This window comes from Myxocyprinus asiaticus, chromosome 14, assembly GCF_019703515.2.
Source record: "Myxocyprinus asiaticus isolate MX2 ecotype Aquarium Trade chromosome 14, UBuf_Myxa_2, whole genome shotgun sequence".
Classification (NCBI taxonomy): domain Eukaryota; kingdom Metazoa; phylum Chordata; class Actinopteri; order Cypriniformes; family Catostomidae; genus Myxocyprinus; species Myxocyprinus asiaticus.
Window position 1 is genome coordinate 30,523,619 of NC_059357.1, and position 18,136 is coordinate 30,541,754.

The 18,136-nt window shown below is 36.5% G+C and overlaps 1 protein-coding gene across 1 annotated transcript; it reads left to right on the plus strand.

Moving 5' to 3' along the window:
• Positions 1-1,799: 1,799 nt before the first annotated feature.
• On the plus strand, positions 1,800-17,975 carry LOC127452341 (eukaryotic translation initiation factor 3 subunit B-like). The gene is made up of 19 exons (XM_051717757.1): positions 1,800-2,030; positions 2,410-2,602; positions 4,039-4,158; positions 4,246-4,303; positions 9,062-9,190; positions 9,305-9,462; positions 10,038-10,169; positions 10,275-10,341; positions 10,432-10,478; positions 10,620-10,830; positions 10,925-10,997; positions 12,541-12,663; positions 12,756-12,834; positions 12,922-13,060; positions 13,650-13,775; positions 13,869-13,946; positions 15,546-15,654; positions 17,309-17,421; positions 17,511-17,975. Exons 1-18 carry the CDS (start codon positions 1,928-1,930, stop codon positions 17,407-17,409), a joined length of 2,046 nt encoding a protein of 681 aa, XP_051573717.1. The 5' UTR covers positions 1,800-1,927; the 3' UTR covers positions 17,410-17,421; positions 17,511-17,975.
• Positions 17,976-18,136: the final 161 nt, after the last annotated feature.

Sequence of the window (18,136 nt, forward strand, 5' to 3'; positions counted from 1 at the left end):
ATTTAATGTAGCGTAAGGTTTATTTCTATTTCTTCTGCTCCAAACTTACTTCAAACTTACTTCTCTGTCTGCTCGTATGAATGTAACACATCATAAAAAAGTGTTTCACCGCTGTTCAAATGCACTTTGGATCGCATCATTTATATGTATAAATGTTTTCCATCTGAAAGGACTAAATATTAAATGAAACAAATGACAATAAAATGCAAAGTAATCTCTTCAGTAATCAAAATACTTTTTGAATGTAACTGTATTCTAAATACCAATGATTTACATTGTAACTGTAGTGGAATAAAGTTACTTATATTTTGTATTTTAAATACGTAATCCCGTTACATGTATTCCGTTACTCCCCAACACTGAATGTTCTCTGAAGAATTCAAATAAATAAAGTGATTTGATTGATTTGATTTGAAATGTATCACATAAGTTTTGTGGTCTCCACTGGCCGCCGTGGTATCCAGTGAAGCCCGACTGAATCACACAACTTTCATTTTGTCCTGTCCCAGAGCTCTGGTGGTCTTATCTCTGAAACATGCTGATGTGCACTGCGTCGGTTTATGTGAAAGCATGCTTCATTCACCCCACACAGATGCGTATGTGAGTTATTATGAGAGGAATGAATACCATTAAATTTGCTTCGGCAGTGGCTCCAAGTCACCCGACATTCACAGAATTTTCCAAGTAGGAAAAACCTTGAAAACTTCACCCGCCAAAGTGGCTTGTGAGTCACCTCGAAAATGCGATTTCTAATCGCATTTGGTGGGTTGACAGGTGTTAATTTCAAACCCAAACATTAACTAAACTGCATAACACAGAACACTCCAATGTACATAACTGATATTAAAAATAAGAAGAAACACAACTATTCCCATAAAATATAAAAAAATTTGATGGGTCATGCAAGGACTTCTGGGAATGCCCGATTATTGTTTTTCACCATAATTTTAACAATAGTTTACAGTAAAAAGTACATGTATTCTCTTGTTAAACATAATATACATTTTTAACCATTCATTATATGGTAAAATAATAATTTTTTAACATAAAAAAACATGTATTTTTACATATATTATAATTTTATTTAGTTTTAGTTTAAGGTAGCTACCCATTAACCAATTAAAGGTAAGTTTGGTCTTTGTGTCATCTTGGATTTACACTGACACCTAGCGGCTTGGATGCAGCATTATTCAATCCTTTTCAGTTTCAGATGCTTTTGTATACATTTAGTATTCACAGTCAGCCATGATTACTTTAATCAATGAGTGAAAGTGTCAAATAACAGGACGGTTACTGAGATTAAGCGAGAGGTATTCAGCTTGCCATGTGATTCTAACATGGCAGCCCCCATGTGCGGACCCTCTCCATGTAGAATAAACCTACTAATATAAGGTTACTGATATGACTGGAGTCTTCATTTTAATATGAGTGTTCATGATTTCCTACTTGTATTGCAAAATTACAATTCATGTCTTTAGGAGTTACACTTTTTTAATGAGGATTTAAAAAATGAATTTTTAATTTTTTTAAGGTTATGGTGGACTTGTAGTGGAAAGCTCATCCTGTCACATGAAAAGGAAGTTGAGCGCGATAAGCCGAGGGAAAGACCACGTTTACCATAAAGGGGTGAAATATGTCATGTTGGTTGTAAAATAACACATTTGAGCAATTGTTATTTAGCAAGACTGAAATAAAAAAAAAACATGTTGTTGTAAATTAAAACGTAATCCTATTCTGAAATATCAATCGTACACTGATACTAACAGTTGTGAAAGAGCGGTCACTCGTCCTCGACACACATGGTACGGCCCTTCTCCCGCTCGCAGTGGTTGGCGCCGGCTGTCTTGCACATGGCCGAGTGAGTAAAATCTCTGGATTGCCGAAGTGACGCTTTTTACAGCCCAGAATAACAGCAATCGATCTCTAAATGCGAGATACGGACAATATGGAGGCCGATTTGGAGTATGATGACGAAGAAGAGCCTTCGTTTAGTGATCCGGAGGATTTCGTTGATGACATCAGTGATCATGGTAAGAGAGGCCTGTCTTTTAGCTCGATTGCTAACGGTAAATCAGCCGCACTAAACCCTAAAGATCAACATGTCCGCTCGGCACTAACACGAACCCCTTTCAGATAAGCTGTTTTTCAACTTTTATGCTGGTTGGTTGTGCTATTACAGAGTTAACACTAGTGGAGTTTTACTATTCCAGCATATGCGCAAACAGGACAAAAGCATTGTAACATCAACAGGGAAATTGAGGCGCGTGTCATCAGCTTATTCGAGATGCACAATGTATGGCTCTTGAATAAGCATCTTTTCAAAGTACATTGTGGTGATGTCACATCTGCAGCATTTTTAGATATGTCTGATGATATAAGTCATTCATTGGATGATTTCTCCATATGCAGAGCTGCTTGAGGATGTTCTCCGGGATAAACCTCAGGAGGCTGACGGCATCGACTCGGTCATTGTGGTTGATAATGTCCCTCAAGTTGGACCAGAACGACTAGAGAAACTGAAGAACGTCATCCACAAGATCTTCTCAAAGTTTGGCAAAATCACCAATGAATTCTACCCAGAGGCAGATGGAAAAACCAAGGGGTAACTTTTTATTTTGGCTGTATTGTTGAAACTAGGGATTTAACAATATATTCACTTTGTCTAATAAGTATGGAAGTCCATTTCTGCTGCACGCACTAAAATATTCTGCTTTGGTAAGTAAACATTTTGAGAAACAAAGTTTATTTATTTAAAGGTTAAATTATGAGATACTGAATCTTAATTGAGATGCTAAGTCATAATTATGAGTTACTAAATCATTATTATGAGATAAAGTCTTAATTATGAGATAAATTGAAAGTACAGTGTTTCCCACAGGATTTTGTGAGACTGTGGAGGGTGGACCGAGGACCCTCTAGGGGGGAAATTTTGTACATATTAAAGTTAAATGCATCAATCTGGTGCGCATTGTGAGCAAAATTAAGAGGCTAGACCTATGAAGATCTTTGTGCTCTTGTAAACAATGCTGTGCCTTGGTGGTAAGTTAAACATAAACACATTGGTTGTATAGATTAGGGCTGCAACTAATGATTATTTTGATAATCGATTAATGATTAGAACGGTTATTCGACTATTGAGATTATTGCAACGATTAATCATTAGCTCCTTTAGAAACTGTGGCAGGACAAATTATATGGGGCCGCCACAGTCTAGGTAATTAATGGGAAACACTGAATTATGAGATACTGAATCTTAATTGAGATGCTAAGTCATAATTTTGAGATGCTAAGTCATAATTTTGAAAGACTAAATCAATTATTAGATGTCATATCTAAACTTTTTGACTTGCCTCAATATTATGACTTGATGATCTCATAATTTTGAATTTTTATTTAAAAATATTAACTTTAAATCATAATTGTGACTTTTTATCTCAGATTTCTAACGATTTTTTATTATGCCTTTTTATCATAACTTCTATTTTTTATCTAAATATTGACTCATAATTATGACTATCTCAAAATTGTGACTTGTTAATCTAATAATTATGATTTAGTAAATCATAATTTTGAGAAAAGTGACAATTATGACAATTTCATAATTTTGACTTTATTTTGAACAATGACTTTGTATCTCAATTATGAACTTGTATCTCATAATTTTGACTTACTAGAGCATGATTTGTTTTTCTATGTGGCAGAAATGGGCTTCCATAGATAACTAAAATGCTGGCCAGTATATTAGATCTTTAGTGTTTTGCCTGTTGTTTAAAGAACTGTTCACACTAGAGCTCCAGGCTATATTCTTATATGCTGCAAACAAAATCAGGTGTCAAAATATTATAATGTACAGTAGAAAAGATGGATAACTGTAAACAGAAAAGATATGAAAAGACAATACTGTTTGAATTGAAAAGTAAAAGCCTAGAAATTCTCTGTTTACTGATATGATCAACAATAAATTGTGCATCCTGAAAGCATTGTTGTACTTGACTGTGTTAGTGTTTTAGTAGTCATTAATGCTCTTCATCTTCACAGGTACATTTTTCTGGAGTATTCTGCCCCAAGCCATGCTCTTGAAGCAGTCAAGAATGCTGATGGCTACAAGCTGGACAAGCAGCATACATTCCGTGTTAATCTGTTCACAGACTTTGACAAGTATATTGTGCTTAATTGTAATAGCATTTGTGACTATAGAGAAACATGGACTGTTTCATGGCCTTACGTTTTTTGTCCTCTTTATAGGTACATGTCAATCTGTGATGAGTGGGAATCTCCTGAGAAGCAGCCCTTTAAAGATTTTGTGAGTATTTATTCCCAAGTACTGTTCTGGGTATGGACAATAAAGTAGTGAGAGCAGAGATCTTAATGATCTTTATAGAATTATTTTCCAAATAATTTTAGCCTTAATTTTATGGTTATTATTATTTTTTTAATCACAACATGCATTTGACCTGCTATATTCAAAATGTGCATGAAAGATATGTCTTCAGTAATAGTTTTGCATATTTATTTTGTTTTACGTTTTACTTGGGGTGTTAAATACATCAGTCTGACATTATAAAATTATATGCATCAGTGATATAATGTAATTTAACCCAGGGGTCAACGCTAAGGATTTATTTCTACTGGCCCATTCGGGCCAGTGCTTCAGATTTTTACTTGCCCTACCAAAATCTGAAAATAGCTGTTTATATGGCTTTAAAAAAAAAATTGTCCAAAGCTAAATATATGTTATATCCTGTATATTATGTTTTTAAGACATATTATTCCCCCAAAATTGTATCACGTTTATAATTTACAGGATATGATTTACGCCTTATGTAACCCCATGTAAGCACTTTACAGTTATTAATTCATTAATTCATCACATTAACTTAAGCTGTCCTGCCTTTTACACATGCTATTTTAAGCGAAGAGTTCTGTGGAGCAAATGATGGGTTTTCAGTCACCCATTTAGTCATTCTGTCAACTTTTGGGCCCTGTGTAATGTTTTCACAACCAGGATCAAAGATTTAGTCACTGAGTTAAAGATTTGATTATTGGCTGAATGTAATAAACTTGAGAATCCCTGAGGGACTTGCTACTAAATCGGTTGTGACATGTAATATATACTAGGTAGACATTAGGCCTAATCTGTTAATTAAAAATATGGATATAAACAAGAAATTAGACAACCCAAACAAGACCAACACTGACTGATATACAAAACACAAAGAAAATACCAGTACAGTCCAGAAATGAGACATGTTACCGGTGTGTCATGAGGATAATATGAAGTAGACTGTTTTAAATCTTCATCTTCACCCTGCAGCTGAACAGCTATGAAAATAATAATAACCAGAGTGATTTTGCTGCTTTTCATATCAAATGCCTTTATCACGTCGAACTAATGTTTACATTTTGAAATATTACCTAATTAAATTTATATTTACATTTTGGATACACAGCTCATGATTCTTAGCCACGTGTATAACCGGGGTTTAACTAAGGTTATTATGTTTCATTCCACAATTCATCTCTAAAGGCAAATTAATGAGATAAATGGCGCTTTTTTTATTTACTGTGGGAACAATTCAAGCGCTCTGTCCCTTTAAGAGAGCGCATGCACGTTAAACAGCATCTACGCCGCACGGAGAGAGATGCACGGACAGAGATTTACAGTCCAGTAGACAAAAGCTATTGATTTCTTGTGTTCCTATGAGTGGATTACTAATTTTTACCAACATGTTAAAGCGAAGAAATGTGGGAATTTCATGCACTGTGAACATGGAATGTGTGGGGATATTTCAAATTAGTGGTGCACTGATCAGGAAATTTGAGGCCGATACAGATCTTTTTAAAGTGCCCGTTGCCACACTTTTGCAAGTTATATTGTGCAGTTATATGTTTATGCCTCACACAGTAAAATTATGGTAACACTTTACAAAAAGGTTGCATTTGTTAACATTATTTAACAACATGACTGTAGTTAACATGAACTAATGAACGTAATGTTAGTTAGAACATATACTGTCACATTTTTAAAATCAAAAGTTGTATTAGTTAACATTAATGCACTATGAACTAGCATGAACTAACAATGAACAATTGTATTTTTATTAACTAACATTACAATTAATTAAGGCTGTACAAATATATTGTTCATTGTTTGTTCATGATCCCTAATGCATTAACTGTTAACGAATGGAACCTTTTTATAAAGTTACTAAAATTACATTAACTGTGAATTGCTAACATTTATTTGTTTTGAAACAGATATGAATAGTTCTGTTGTCAATATCAAAAGGTCATTGTGACATACTGGTAAGCAGTAAAAACCATGAGAGCATCACACACAGCAGAGATGTTCAAAAATAAGAAAAATATATCCATTACAAGCTCTAAAACTGCTCCAGTGAGATATCATTAATATCTGTGATTTGTTTACTGTCTTTGGCATTTTGCTGTAACACAAATCACTAATTATTAAGCAAATGCGTGAAGATGCGGTGCCGTTATGGTTAAAATGTAATTGCTGTGATTAGTGGTAATTTGACCAACATTAATCTGATTTAAATTGGGATCCTCACAGAATAGCGCTGGGATGAGTGACTGAGGAGATATTGAGAGCACCTGGAGAGTGTGCATGTTTGACACCGCGAGTGAGCATATTGAAGGGAGTGAAGCTGAAAGTGCTCATGATCACTCAAAGTCTCTATCGCTCAACACGTCTGATTGTCACGACTCGCGTTACATCACGTATACTAAGATTTGTATTTGCATGTTTAATTCGTTTTACTACCCCATGGCAGTCTCTTTATCCTCTCCGTGCTCACAATGCAGCGAGTCAGAATTACTACCATAGTGACTCTAGAATATAGGCAACTTAATATTCATACACGTGTAATTCTTACACATTTTTAAAAACAAACCTGCATATTCATCTGAATAAAAGCATGTCTGAAAATTTAGAATTTCACTTAGAATTGCTAACAATTCAACCTCCAAAGGCCTCTCTGTCATGTATCAAGGGCTGAGAAAGCGCTCATTCATTAGAGTAGCAGTGTGTATGTGTGATTCCCTGCGTGCTGCAAAAAAAGATCGGCCCTGATTCTAGGCACGATCGGCCAATCACAGACTTAAGATGAAGATCGGCCGATCGATCTGCACACCCCTACTTAAAATGTTGCGCAAGATGTTTGTTTTCCTGCTATTTTCTACACATTGGTAATTGCTGCTGCTAAGACACTCTGAAAAGAGCAAGGACAGTTTTAGGAGAGCGTGCTCAGTGTCTGCATGTTCTTGTACGCACACATGTCCAATATATTATGCGCTCACGCGTCTTTGCGAGCTAAATATAATCGTGCTCGTTCATCTCTGAGTGCTCGGTTAGAAGACTTCGTTCGCTCCGTGTAATTTTTGTGCTCTCACACTTGTTGTCTGCTGCACTAATGTTATAAATGCAGCACTGGCCCGAATCTCTCTCACACTAGCCCCGGGCCATCGGGCAGTCCTCATTGTCGAGCCCTGTAATCAATTTTAGTTGCTTAATTTGCTTAATGTTCATTTCTTATCCAATATGCGATTCTTGACATTGTGTTATACATGTAAAACCTGATGTATTGTTTTTATCTACTAGGGTGTAAATTGTCTGTTTAGTTACATTCAGTATAATGATGAATCCTACCAAAATAATCTAAACTGGAGATTTTATGACGCATTGCGTCACTTCGTAAAAAATTGTCATCTTGAACCTGTTCAGGGTTCCCACATGTCCTGGAAAACCTGGAATTTTGCAATGCAGTTTTCCAGGTTTTTGATACATATACAAAAACATGGTAACGATGGGAACTCTGGATAGGTGTCAAATACTTATTTGGTCACTGCCGGCGGCTGCGCACTGTGAAACAACATCGATGTTTGATTGTCATGAATGAAGCCCTGTTTCGTACATTCTCTGCTCATCTGCTTTGCTACAAAATTATTTGCTTTGCTCAGATGAAATAGTTTAAGTATTGATATAGTGCAAAATATTTTCCTTTTTTTTTTTTTTTTTCTTTATCTGTTTCAACATTGCTGTAGTGTTAACTACATAACTATTTGAGTTGTAAATTTTAAACAATGATAATGATCGGGCCGCTGTTTAAAAAAAAAAAAAATGAATTCACAATCCAAGTTGGTAGCATGGTGATGCAGCTTTTACACCTCGGAATGTGAATTCATTTTCAATAATTATTCAAGGGTCAGGGTCCGCTTATACCATGGTTACCACATGTAGGGCCATAAAAATCATAAAAATGGCATTTGCTAAAAAATGCGGAGTGTCACGGAATTTGCCAAATATTTGACAAATTAAAATCGTGACATGTCCTAGTGTGATTATTAAGCTGCAAAAGGCTGCAATTTAATTAAATAACTGTATAATCTGCATGTGCTGCATGCTTAAAATGAATGTGTGAAGCTGGCCACTCATACACTGATAACACTGCATCATGATCATCACAAGCTTTGTGTTTGTGTAGTAGATGACCGAGAGCAGAGCTCCAAAATAAAAGCTTGATTTAAATGGACGTGTGAAATGGGAAAAGACAAAAATATAATATTTTATACTGTATAGTAATGTAATGTTTACTGTAATTAAATGATGATAATAATAATAATGTATTAAAGCAATATTTTATATCTGTGATGTTCTTTTATATAGCACTTTATTTGACAAAACTATCTCCAGCGTTGTTTCGGATTGTCCTGTAAGGATTTTGTTTAAAAGCACTTCATTTAATAAAAAATAATGCAATGTCATGTTGAAGAATTTAATTTCAATAATTCTATTTTCATTTGATCCAAGTTTTAATTAATTAATTTGATTAGACACCAATTTGATATTAAAATAAAAATAAACTTGTCAAATACGGAGTTCAGAAAAAATAACCACAATATACATCATGACTGCTCGTGTGTTTTTGCTTAAAAACTACATCCCTTGGACACACAAAATCCTAGAGAATTGTACCTTGAAAAGAGTGGGAACCCTAGTATTGCTTTTGTTAATAATTGATATTTGATGTTTTTGTCTTAGGGAAATCTCCGTCACTGGATGGAGGATCCTGACTGTCGTGATCAGTACAGTGTAATCTACGACTCTGGTGAAAGAACGGGCATATTTGCTAATGATGTCAAGGAGCCCATTGAAGTGGAGGAGAGAGCGGTGAGTGTTCACCCACCCATCCTTAAAAATATGATAACCATGTACTGTACACAGTTTAACCATGCATAGCTCCATGCATATTGGATTAAGTCTCTGTGTGCGTATTTGTTGTAGCGCTGGACTGAGACTTATGTGCGCTGGTCTCCAAAAGGCACCTATCTGGCCACATTCCATCAGAGAGGCATTGCTCTATGGGGGGGTGAGAAGTTCAAGCAGATCCAGAGGTTCAGCCATCAAGGAGTTCAGCTCATTGATTTCTCTCCCTGTGAGAGGTATGTCATGTATTCATGTGTAGAAATGGGTCTATGTCAGAGTGTGAGCTGTCCTGCTTATGGGTGACTTTTGAGTCCGGTCTGGGTCATATTCCCATTTCTGTCCCCTCTCTCTCACCCCTTGATTTGTGTTGATCAAGAAAAATGTGAGATTGCCAATAAAATAATGATGATAAAAGAAATGGATCCATATTACTGATCAACCAGTGTGTGTGTGTGTGTGTGTGTGTGTGTGTGTGTGTGTGTGTATATATTTTTTTTTTAAATGGTTGATCACTTGAGAGCTGGGTGCCTAATGTCTGATATAATGCAGATATATACATAATACAATCAAATAAGATATACAGAAAATTGCTGAAAAATTAATGCAACAGAATTTGGAACTGATTCTTGGGGGAAATGGTTGTTGGCCGATGTTGATTTCAAAATGATGATTAATTTGCTTATAACTAGTTCATATATTTTAGAGATCTTTAAAAAGACTAAGAGAACAGTATAAATGCTGCATATTACTGTCATTTAATTATTTTACCTTTTTTATCTTATTAAATAAACTTTGTAACTTTTCTTCACAGATATGTTGTCACATTCAGCCCTCTTATGGACACTAAAGATGACCCTCAGGCAATCATTATCTGGGATGTTCTCACAGGACACAAGAAAAGAGGCTTTCACTGTGAAAGTTCTGCTCACTGGCCAATTTTCAAGCAAGTTTCATCTGAGATTATTTTTAAACAACTTTGCTTGTTACCGAGCTGTAAGTAAGTAATTAGAATCTCATTAATCTTTAAAAACTTGAATACTCTTTTCAGGTGGAGTCCAGATGGGAAATTCTTTGCTCGAATGACACAGGACACCCTGAGCATCTACGAGACACCAGTAAGTGTCTTTAAGAATTAAAAATGTGCGTGTCAGAGGTATAGATGGCCTATTGGTCCTGTTGTTTAACTCGGCTGTTTTTTTTTTTAGTCAATGGGTCTTTTGGACAAGAAGAGTTTGAGGATAAATGGAATTAAGTAAGTAAAACAAGTAAAATTATTTAGCTTCATATTTGCTATACTGATATAATATACATTTTGCTTCAAAGATTTAAATGATTTCTTTCATTTAATAGGCCCTATATACTAATTTTAGTTCCACTAATTTTATGCCAACAGGGATTTCTCCTGGTCGCCTGGTGATAATATCATTGCATTCTGGGTTCCTGAGGATAAAGACATCCCAGCAAGAGTAACTCTCATGCAGCTTCCATCCAGAAATGAGATCAGAGTCCGCAACCTGTTTAATGTTGTGGACTGCAAGCTTCACTGGCAGAAAAACGGAGACTATCTCTGTGTAAAGGTGGACAGAACACCCAAAGGAACACAGGTACAAGAATTGTCTTTAAATTGCACTTTCAAATGATTGAAACTTTTCTATCCATTTGTTAAAGTGAAACTCTGCTCTAAAATTTGTATCTCAGGGGGTTGTCACCAACTTTGAGATATTCCGAATGAGAGAGAAGCAGGTACCTGTGGATGTGGTGGAGATGAAAGGTAAAGAAAAAAACTTCTTTGAGCAGGGACTTAAAACGGGTCAAGGAACGAAAACCGAAAACAAGCTAGATTTTTTGCAGAACGTAACAGAAAATGGGAACAAAGTCCCTTTCAATTGTTCCATAGTGAAAACTTTAATTTTAAATGCAGGTAACTGGTTTTTAACATTATTTAATTCAAAGACCAAAGGATTTTAATTGATGCTGCTTGGTTTTGATTGAGAACCAGATATGTATATATTGAATTGGCTACTAAAAATTGTTTTATTGATAAGTATCGAATTGGGAGGTCTGTGGCAAATCCCAGCCCTACTTATTACAGAAAAAGTGCCAAGAGCAATGAGTGTGTGCTCCCTTCTCTTTTACTCCAATGCTGGTTATTAAATCAGTTATAAAGTTGTTGTAGGACTTTTATTAGCTCCAGAAGAATGTGGTTTGTGCATGTGCTCTCTGTGGGTATACCAACGTTAAAAAATAATTCAGCCTGCATATGGTGATGTTTAGTCTTAACGCACCCACGCAGTGTAGGGCTGTTAATAGGACTGAGAAACTAAATTCAAATTTTTACCTTAAATATTAACAAAACTCTAATTAAATTTGAGATTTCAAGTCCCCAGATTTTTTAATTGTTTCCTTAATCCACAAGAGGGTGCAATGAATACATGTGAACCAAGGAGTAAAATACCTCAAATAAAAATACCTGGAGAGAGCTATCTGTTAGCATTTCCATTCATCTCTATTGAGTTGCTCAGCTGTCACAGGGTTCCCCCGGAAGGGAGTATGATCTTGGCACAAGTTGTCATGTAACTTGATCTGCAGCCGCAGAAAAATGACCTCCTCATAAATCTCATATCCCAATGCGTGCAACGGTAATGGTAGGATACAGTCATGTGAATGTGGCCTGGGTGATCAAATTAGGCAAAAAATTAATGAAATAAATAATTACGGTATCAATAAATTACTAATGGAATTTTCCACCAGACCCTAAAAAGTGATGATTAGCACAATCAAAAGCTGTCTTAAAGGCATCATTCCATATTGAGATATCATGAATTATGCATTACAAATGAATTCATGTTTTGTAACACATTGCTGTAATGTCAATATTTAAAAAACATAAAACGCAATACTGCAAAATCAAGAGTTCCCATTTTGTTTATTAGGTTATTCAGGCTGTCAAATGCATAAGATACACATTGATGTGTAGGAAACGTATCTTATCATAATCTCTTGTTGTGTGTCAAACGAGGATTTTAAGTTTGTTTCCAGCCTCGTGCGAGTGAGTGCTTAAGCCGCTTGCTGTCGCTTCCTTGGTGCTTTCGCTTTAGGCTCTTGCTTGAGTTGTGATGTCAATAGTTTGAGACGGGTAAAAACAAGTTAATTTCATGCTAACGGGTACCGGCTAACCTGCTCCCCTGATATAAACCAAACCGCACCTTGTTATATTAATGCAAAGAATATTCCTGGCTGTTAAAAAAAAGTGCATTAAACTTGTCATTTCGTTTTAAGTCCCTGAAGACAATTTTTCTCTGCTTGTCTTACAGAGGGCATCATTGCTTTTGCTTGGGAACCAAATGGCAGCAAGTTTGCTGTGCTGCATGGGGAATCTCCCAGAATCAATGTGTCGTTCTACCATGTGAAGAACAATGGCAAAATTGACTTAATAAGTAAGTGTTCTCATTGTTAAAACATATAATCTGACCTGTTTCTTTGTATTGATGTTTAATCTAAAGATTAACCCACAAATGTATTGTTTCAGAAATGTTTGACAAACAACAAGCAAACAGTATCTTCTGGAGTCCACAAGGGCAGTTTTTGGTACTGGCTGGGTTGAGGAGGTCTGTACTTATTAAAAAAAAGTTTTGTTTCTGTGTGTTTGCTTTTAGATTTGCTCCATATAATGTTTTGTGTTTTTTCTCCTGTAGCATGAATGGAGCTCTTGCTTTTGTGGACACTTCAGATTGCACCATGATGAACATCGCTGAGCATTACATGGCATCAGATGTGGAGTGGGATCCAACTGGACGATATGTTGTGACGTCTGTCTCCTGGTGGAGTCACAAGGTGATTAATCCTCACATTTTCAATAATTAGAAGTGCGTCTCAGAAACACACTGAATAATTAGATTTGTATTTCCTAAAGGAAATACAAGTGTTTGCAAAACCGCAAAAGCCTAGTGATAAAGTTTTATTTAAGCTAAAGTTTCAGGTTTTAGTTATGTGTAAGTGAAATTCAGCATCAAAGCCACTTTGCTGTTGTCATGACAGCATGCTCTTGTTTTCTGTCACCTGTGCTTGAGAATCAACACATCATGAAAACAATAAGTGGTTAAATAGATGATAGAATTAAAGACCTATCACAAACCAATATGCAAATATTATGATAACATCAACGTTATCCGTTAGAATGTTTGAATCTATCGGTGATTTACAAATTATTAAATCTTACATTTCTTAAAGTATCAAATTAAATGGCACACCTAAGACTCAAATAAGCCATTCAACAAAAAAGTTTGAATAGAGCCTCTGTATTAAGCGGTTCTGACTGGATAAATTGCTGATATTTGTGGAGAAGACTGGAGAAAAATTTGTGGTTAAGGATTAACTGCATAGTGCGGCACTCTAATAATAATCCGCACTTTGATGCATTCAGGTGGACAATGCATACTGGCTGTGGACATTCCAGGGTCGTCTGCTGCAGAAGATCAACAAGGACCGTTTCTGCCAGCTGCTGTGGAGGCCCCGCCCACCCTCTCTTCTGACTCAAGAGCAAATAAAGGTAAGATGAGGTCAGATGCAGGGTCACAGTTATTATTCTGTCAGCATCCTTTAGAATGAGCTCTAATCCCACATCGTCTGTTTAAACCCACAGCTCATAAAGAAGGATCTGAAGAAATACTCCAAGATCTTTGAGCAGAAAGATCGCCTCAGCCAGTCCAAGGCATCAAAGGTATTTAGATTAATCTGTTTTTTTTATTAGTGGTCGACTGATATATTGCCGAGGCCGATAAATCGACTGATATTCGGACTTTTTAAAATTTTCGGCATCTGCTGATAATATTTTTTTTGATGGTGCCGAAAATAGTTTGCTTGCATGTGAAGCGACCTGAGACATGTAAACAACCAGTCACAGTTCATTTTGTTGTTACATGCCATCATGTTACTACAATAATAGACTGGTGTGCAGCACAGTGTAATTTAAACGGTCCGCATATCAGACAGACGCATTTGAGCTCATAATATTAAAATGCTCGCCTGTTTCATTCTCCCTCTCTCTCCTCAATAGTTCCCTGTAACTAACTGTCTTGTCTAATGATCAAAAGGCAAATATCAATAAAACTAATATCATATACCGTCTGCAAGTATGTGCATATCTCGTTTAAACCGATGTAATAAACCAACCTCACACAACTTCAGCAGATCCAGCATCCTGTTGAGCGCTCATAAATCTTCCTCTGAAGCACGTATTCTAACAGTCTCTCTCAACAGTTCCCTGTAACTTTTCTAATGATAAAAGGCAAATATCAATAAAACTTGTATTATATACCATTTGCAAATATGCAGATGTCTCGTATAAACAGAAGTCATTCACGAAAATCCAACGTTTTCTTCCCGTTGAGCACTCATCTAATATCTTCCTCTGAAGTGCGTATTCTATTAGCCAGAATCAAAAGCTTCAGGATCAAAAGTTCCTCTCATTCACATCATAATGGTCCCTCCGTAACTATCCAAGCAGGCAATCCAGGCCGTTTAAACTGTCAGGAGATTGAGGCTTGTGCTGGATCCGCACGAACCCGTGAGTGCAACTTCAAGGCTGCGTCCGAAACCAGGAAAATGCTGCCTCTGGAGGCTATATACGGATGTAGGTTGAAAATTAGTAGCTTTTCAAACTGTTCGGAGACCAGTTTACTTAAGAGTTCCATTCATTCAAAACAGCTATCAGTTGAGCCATTAACTGATCAGGCAGCAAGGTAGCAAGTCAGCTGCCCACGTTTTTGGATGCAGCTCAAGTTAAAAGCGCTTCACGTGTGCTATAAGTAAATGTCTCCTTCACTACGCACTGTATGTTCAATTGGTTTGATTCAGGTTTTTTTTTTTTTTTTTTAGAAAATGCAATTGCTAACGTGGACATGCCATCCATGGTTGCTAGACTACTGTGTGTGCTGTTATTTCCTCCTCCCTAATATTTTAGCAATTTCTTCATGTGCAAATAAATTAGTAAGATTTGATGACTAAACAGAAGGAAACTCTATCTACCATTTAAAATACAATAATATTTTTTCGTTTTGTGTGAAATTGAATAAGTATAGTGCTAAATTAGAGTTAATTATTATTATTTTTAGCAATTTTATATTTGTTATTTACTATATTAAATTGTGTGATATATTGGCATTGTATCGGCCTATCGGCCATCCTGCTCTGGAAATTGGCATCGGCCATTAAAAACCCCATAGCGGCTACTAGTGTTTATTTACTTGGCTGGTTTGATATATTATGGCTGAATCAGTGTTCTGTGGTCAGATTTTAACGAGTGCCATGTGCTTTACAGGAACTGGTGGACAAGAGACGCGCCATGATGGAGGAGTATCACAAGTACCGTGAGAGAGCCATGCAGATGTACCAGGAGCAGAGACCTCTCCGCCTTGATCTCAGAGGAGGTCATTAATGCAGAGAGCACATCTCTCTTCAATATTTAACTTAATCATTAATCATCATTAGTTGCAGCCACAGAGCCATTAACGTTTGGTTTTCTCTGCATTTCCCCTTTCTCTAGAGTAGGCCTATTGCAATAATTACATGATTGTGATCATTTGATCTAATCACAATTATTTGACATGACCACAATCTTTTTGTTTGAATTACACAATCAAATGTTGTCATTCAAATAAGGAAATTGCATGCCCTAAATGCTACAGGTATCCCAAGGTCATAGACAACTTGGAAATATCAGGGAGTATAACGTGAAAAATCATGGAAACGTCCGTTTAGCGCATGTTTACATAGAAAAACATTGAAGAATAGAAGCTATTCATCCTAAGGAGGCAGTAATAAGAGAAGTATTGTAAAACAAAGTTGTAAATTGCTCAGAGAAGCACAAGTAGAGAGAAAGTTGAGAGAGTGGTGAAAAAGGATGAATTTAGAATTTCAGAAGAGAAGACAGTTTTTGCGGTAGTAGGATTGGGTCAAGTGCCTGCGAAAAAGATCTGTCTTTAGATGTTTCTTGAAGATAGCGAGAGAAACAGCTGCTCGGGTGGGGTTTGGAAGGTAATTCCACCATCGAGGAATGGATGAAGTGAAGTAGAGAGTGTAGATAGGGGGGTGCGAAGCTAGTGGTTGATCTGTAAGCAAGAATCAGTGCCTTGTGGATCAGATGCAAACAACCATTGGCAACCAGTGCTGTTTGATTAAAAGAGGCATGATGTACGCTGTCTTGGCCTCATTAAAGACCAATCCTGTCGCTGCGTTCTGGATCAGTTGCAGAGGTTTGACTGTACATGCAGGAAGTCCTGCCAGAAGAGCATTACAGTAGTCCAGTCTAGATATAACAAGAGCCTAGACAAGGAGTTTTGTAGCATACTCGGATAGGAAGGGTCTGATCTTCCTAATGTTATACAGCGCAAATCTGCATGATCGGGCTGTTCTTGCAATGTGGTCTGTGAAGTTCAGTCGATCATCAAACACAACACCGAGATTTCTCGGTGGTGTAATAGTTGATGAGTCTAGTTGAATGGAAAAGTTATGTTGAATTGCTGGGCTGGCTGGAGAAATGAGAAGCAGCAGACATGTTCAGAAGAAAGAGGACAGACAATTTGGATACTGCTCTCGAGATTAGTTGCAGCAGTCTAGAATTTGACAAACATGGTTTTTGCAGCACTGGAATGGCAACATTTTGTTCCAAGTGAAAAAGGACAGCCAAAGTAACACTGGAAAGGAGCTGATTCCACAAATGTATAAAAAAAAAAGCCTAACCAAAATTTGCAAACTAAATGACCACAATCGCACATTCCAATCAGCGGTGTCAAAAAATAAACATGACCGTATCAAATGGTGTATTTTAAAAGTGTAATGTTATAGCCAAAGAAATAAAATATTTCCTTTTTAAAGAAATACTGGAAAAGATTATGACCTTTTATGTTTTATCATGGGCATTGTTCATTGTTATTACAGTTAATTATTAACAAATGTAGAAGTCATGACAGCCCTACCCTTGAGGTTGAGAATTGGTTAAAAGATTTTTTATTTTGTCTTTAGGTATGTGATCTGACTCTCAGTTGAAGTCATGACCTTTTTTTTTTTTCTCAATCATTCTAGGTGTGGACACAGATGAGCTGGACAGCAATGTCGAGGACTGGGAGGAAGAGACCATTGAGTTTTTCATCAATGAAGAAATTATTCCCATCGGAGATCTGTAATTCCAACAGCAGGTACTAGTGATGTCCTGTGATATGAAAATGCTCTTTTAAACATGTTGGTGCAGTCGTGGTTACTTATGTTATGGCATTCTTGTTTTCAGCATCCGATTTTTAGTGGAGGAGTGTGGACTTGCATTGGAGAAAAAACTGAGATATATAAGAGAATTCCTTGTTATCATCCATTCAAGTGCCTTTTAATACTGGTTCCTGCAGAAGGAGAATTTTGTGCCACTGTTTACTGCTTCTTTTAAAACACCATCAAGCTCTCTGGGAGGACCCGCCCTGCCAACATCATTCAGGCCTACTCTTGGTGGATCTGATGTAACGTGATTTTATTTTTGCCTTGGGTAGATCTACCTCATCAAAAGGGCGTTACCATGGCACGATATGCCATAAACTGTTTTTACATCACACTGAAGGAAAGCGTTTTGTTTCCCAAGATTTTCCGCAAGGCGAACTTGTACTCTAGTATGCGAAAATGGCACTACAGTGGGCTTTATCCTCCTCCATTCAGATTACCTGATATTAAATGCACAACAAGGAAATAAAGTGTAACTGAAATCAAATCCTTTGTTGATTTTCTCTGAACGTGAAACAAAAGTGCTTGCACGTGGTTCTGCCTTACTGAACTTAAGCTATATGCTTTAAATACAGTAGGGCTCTCACAGATCTGTGTATTTTTGAAGGGGAAAGACAAGGAATAATGTAGTTTTTATAAACTATAATA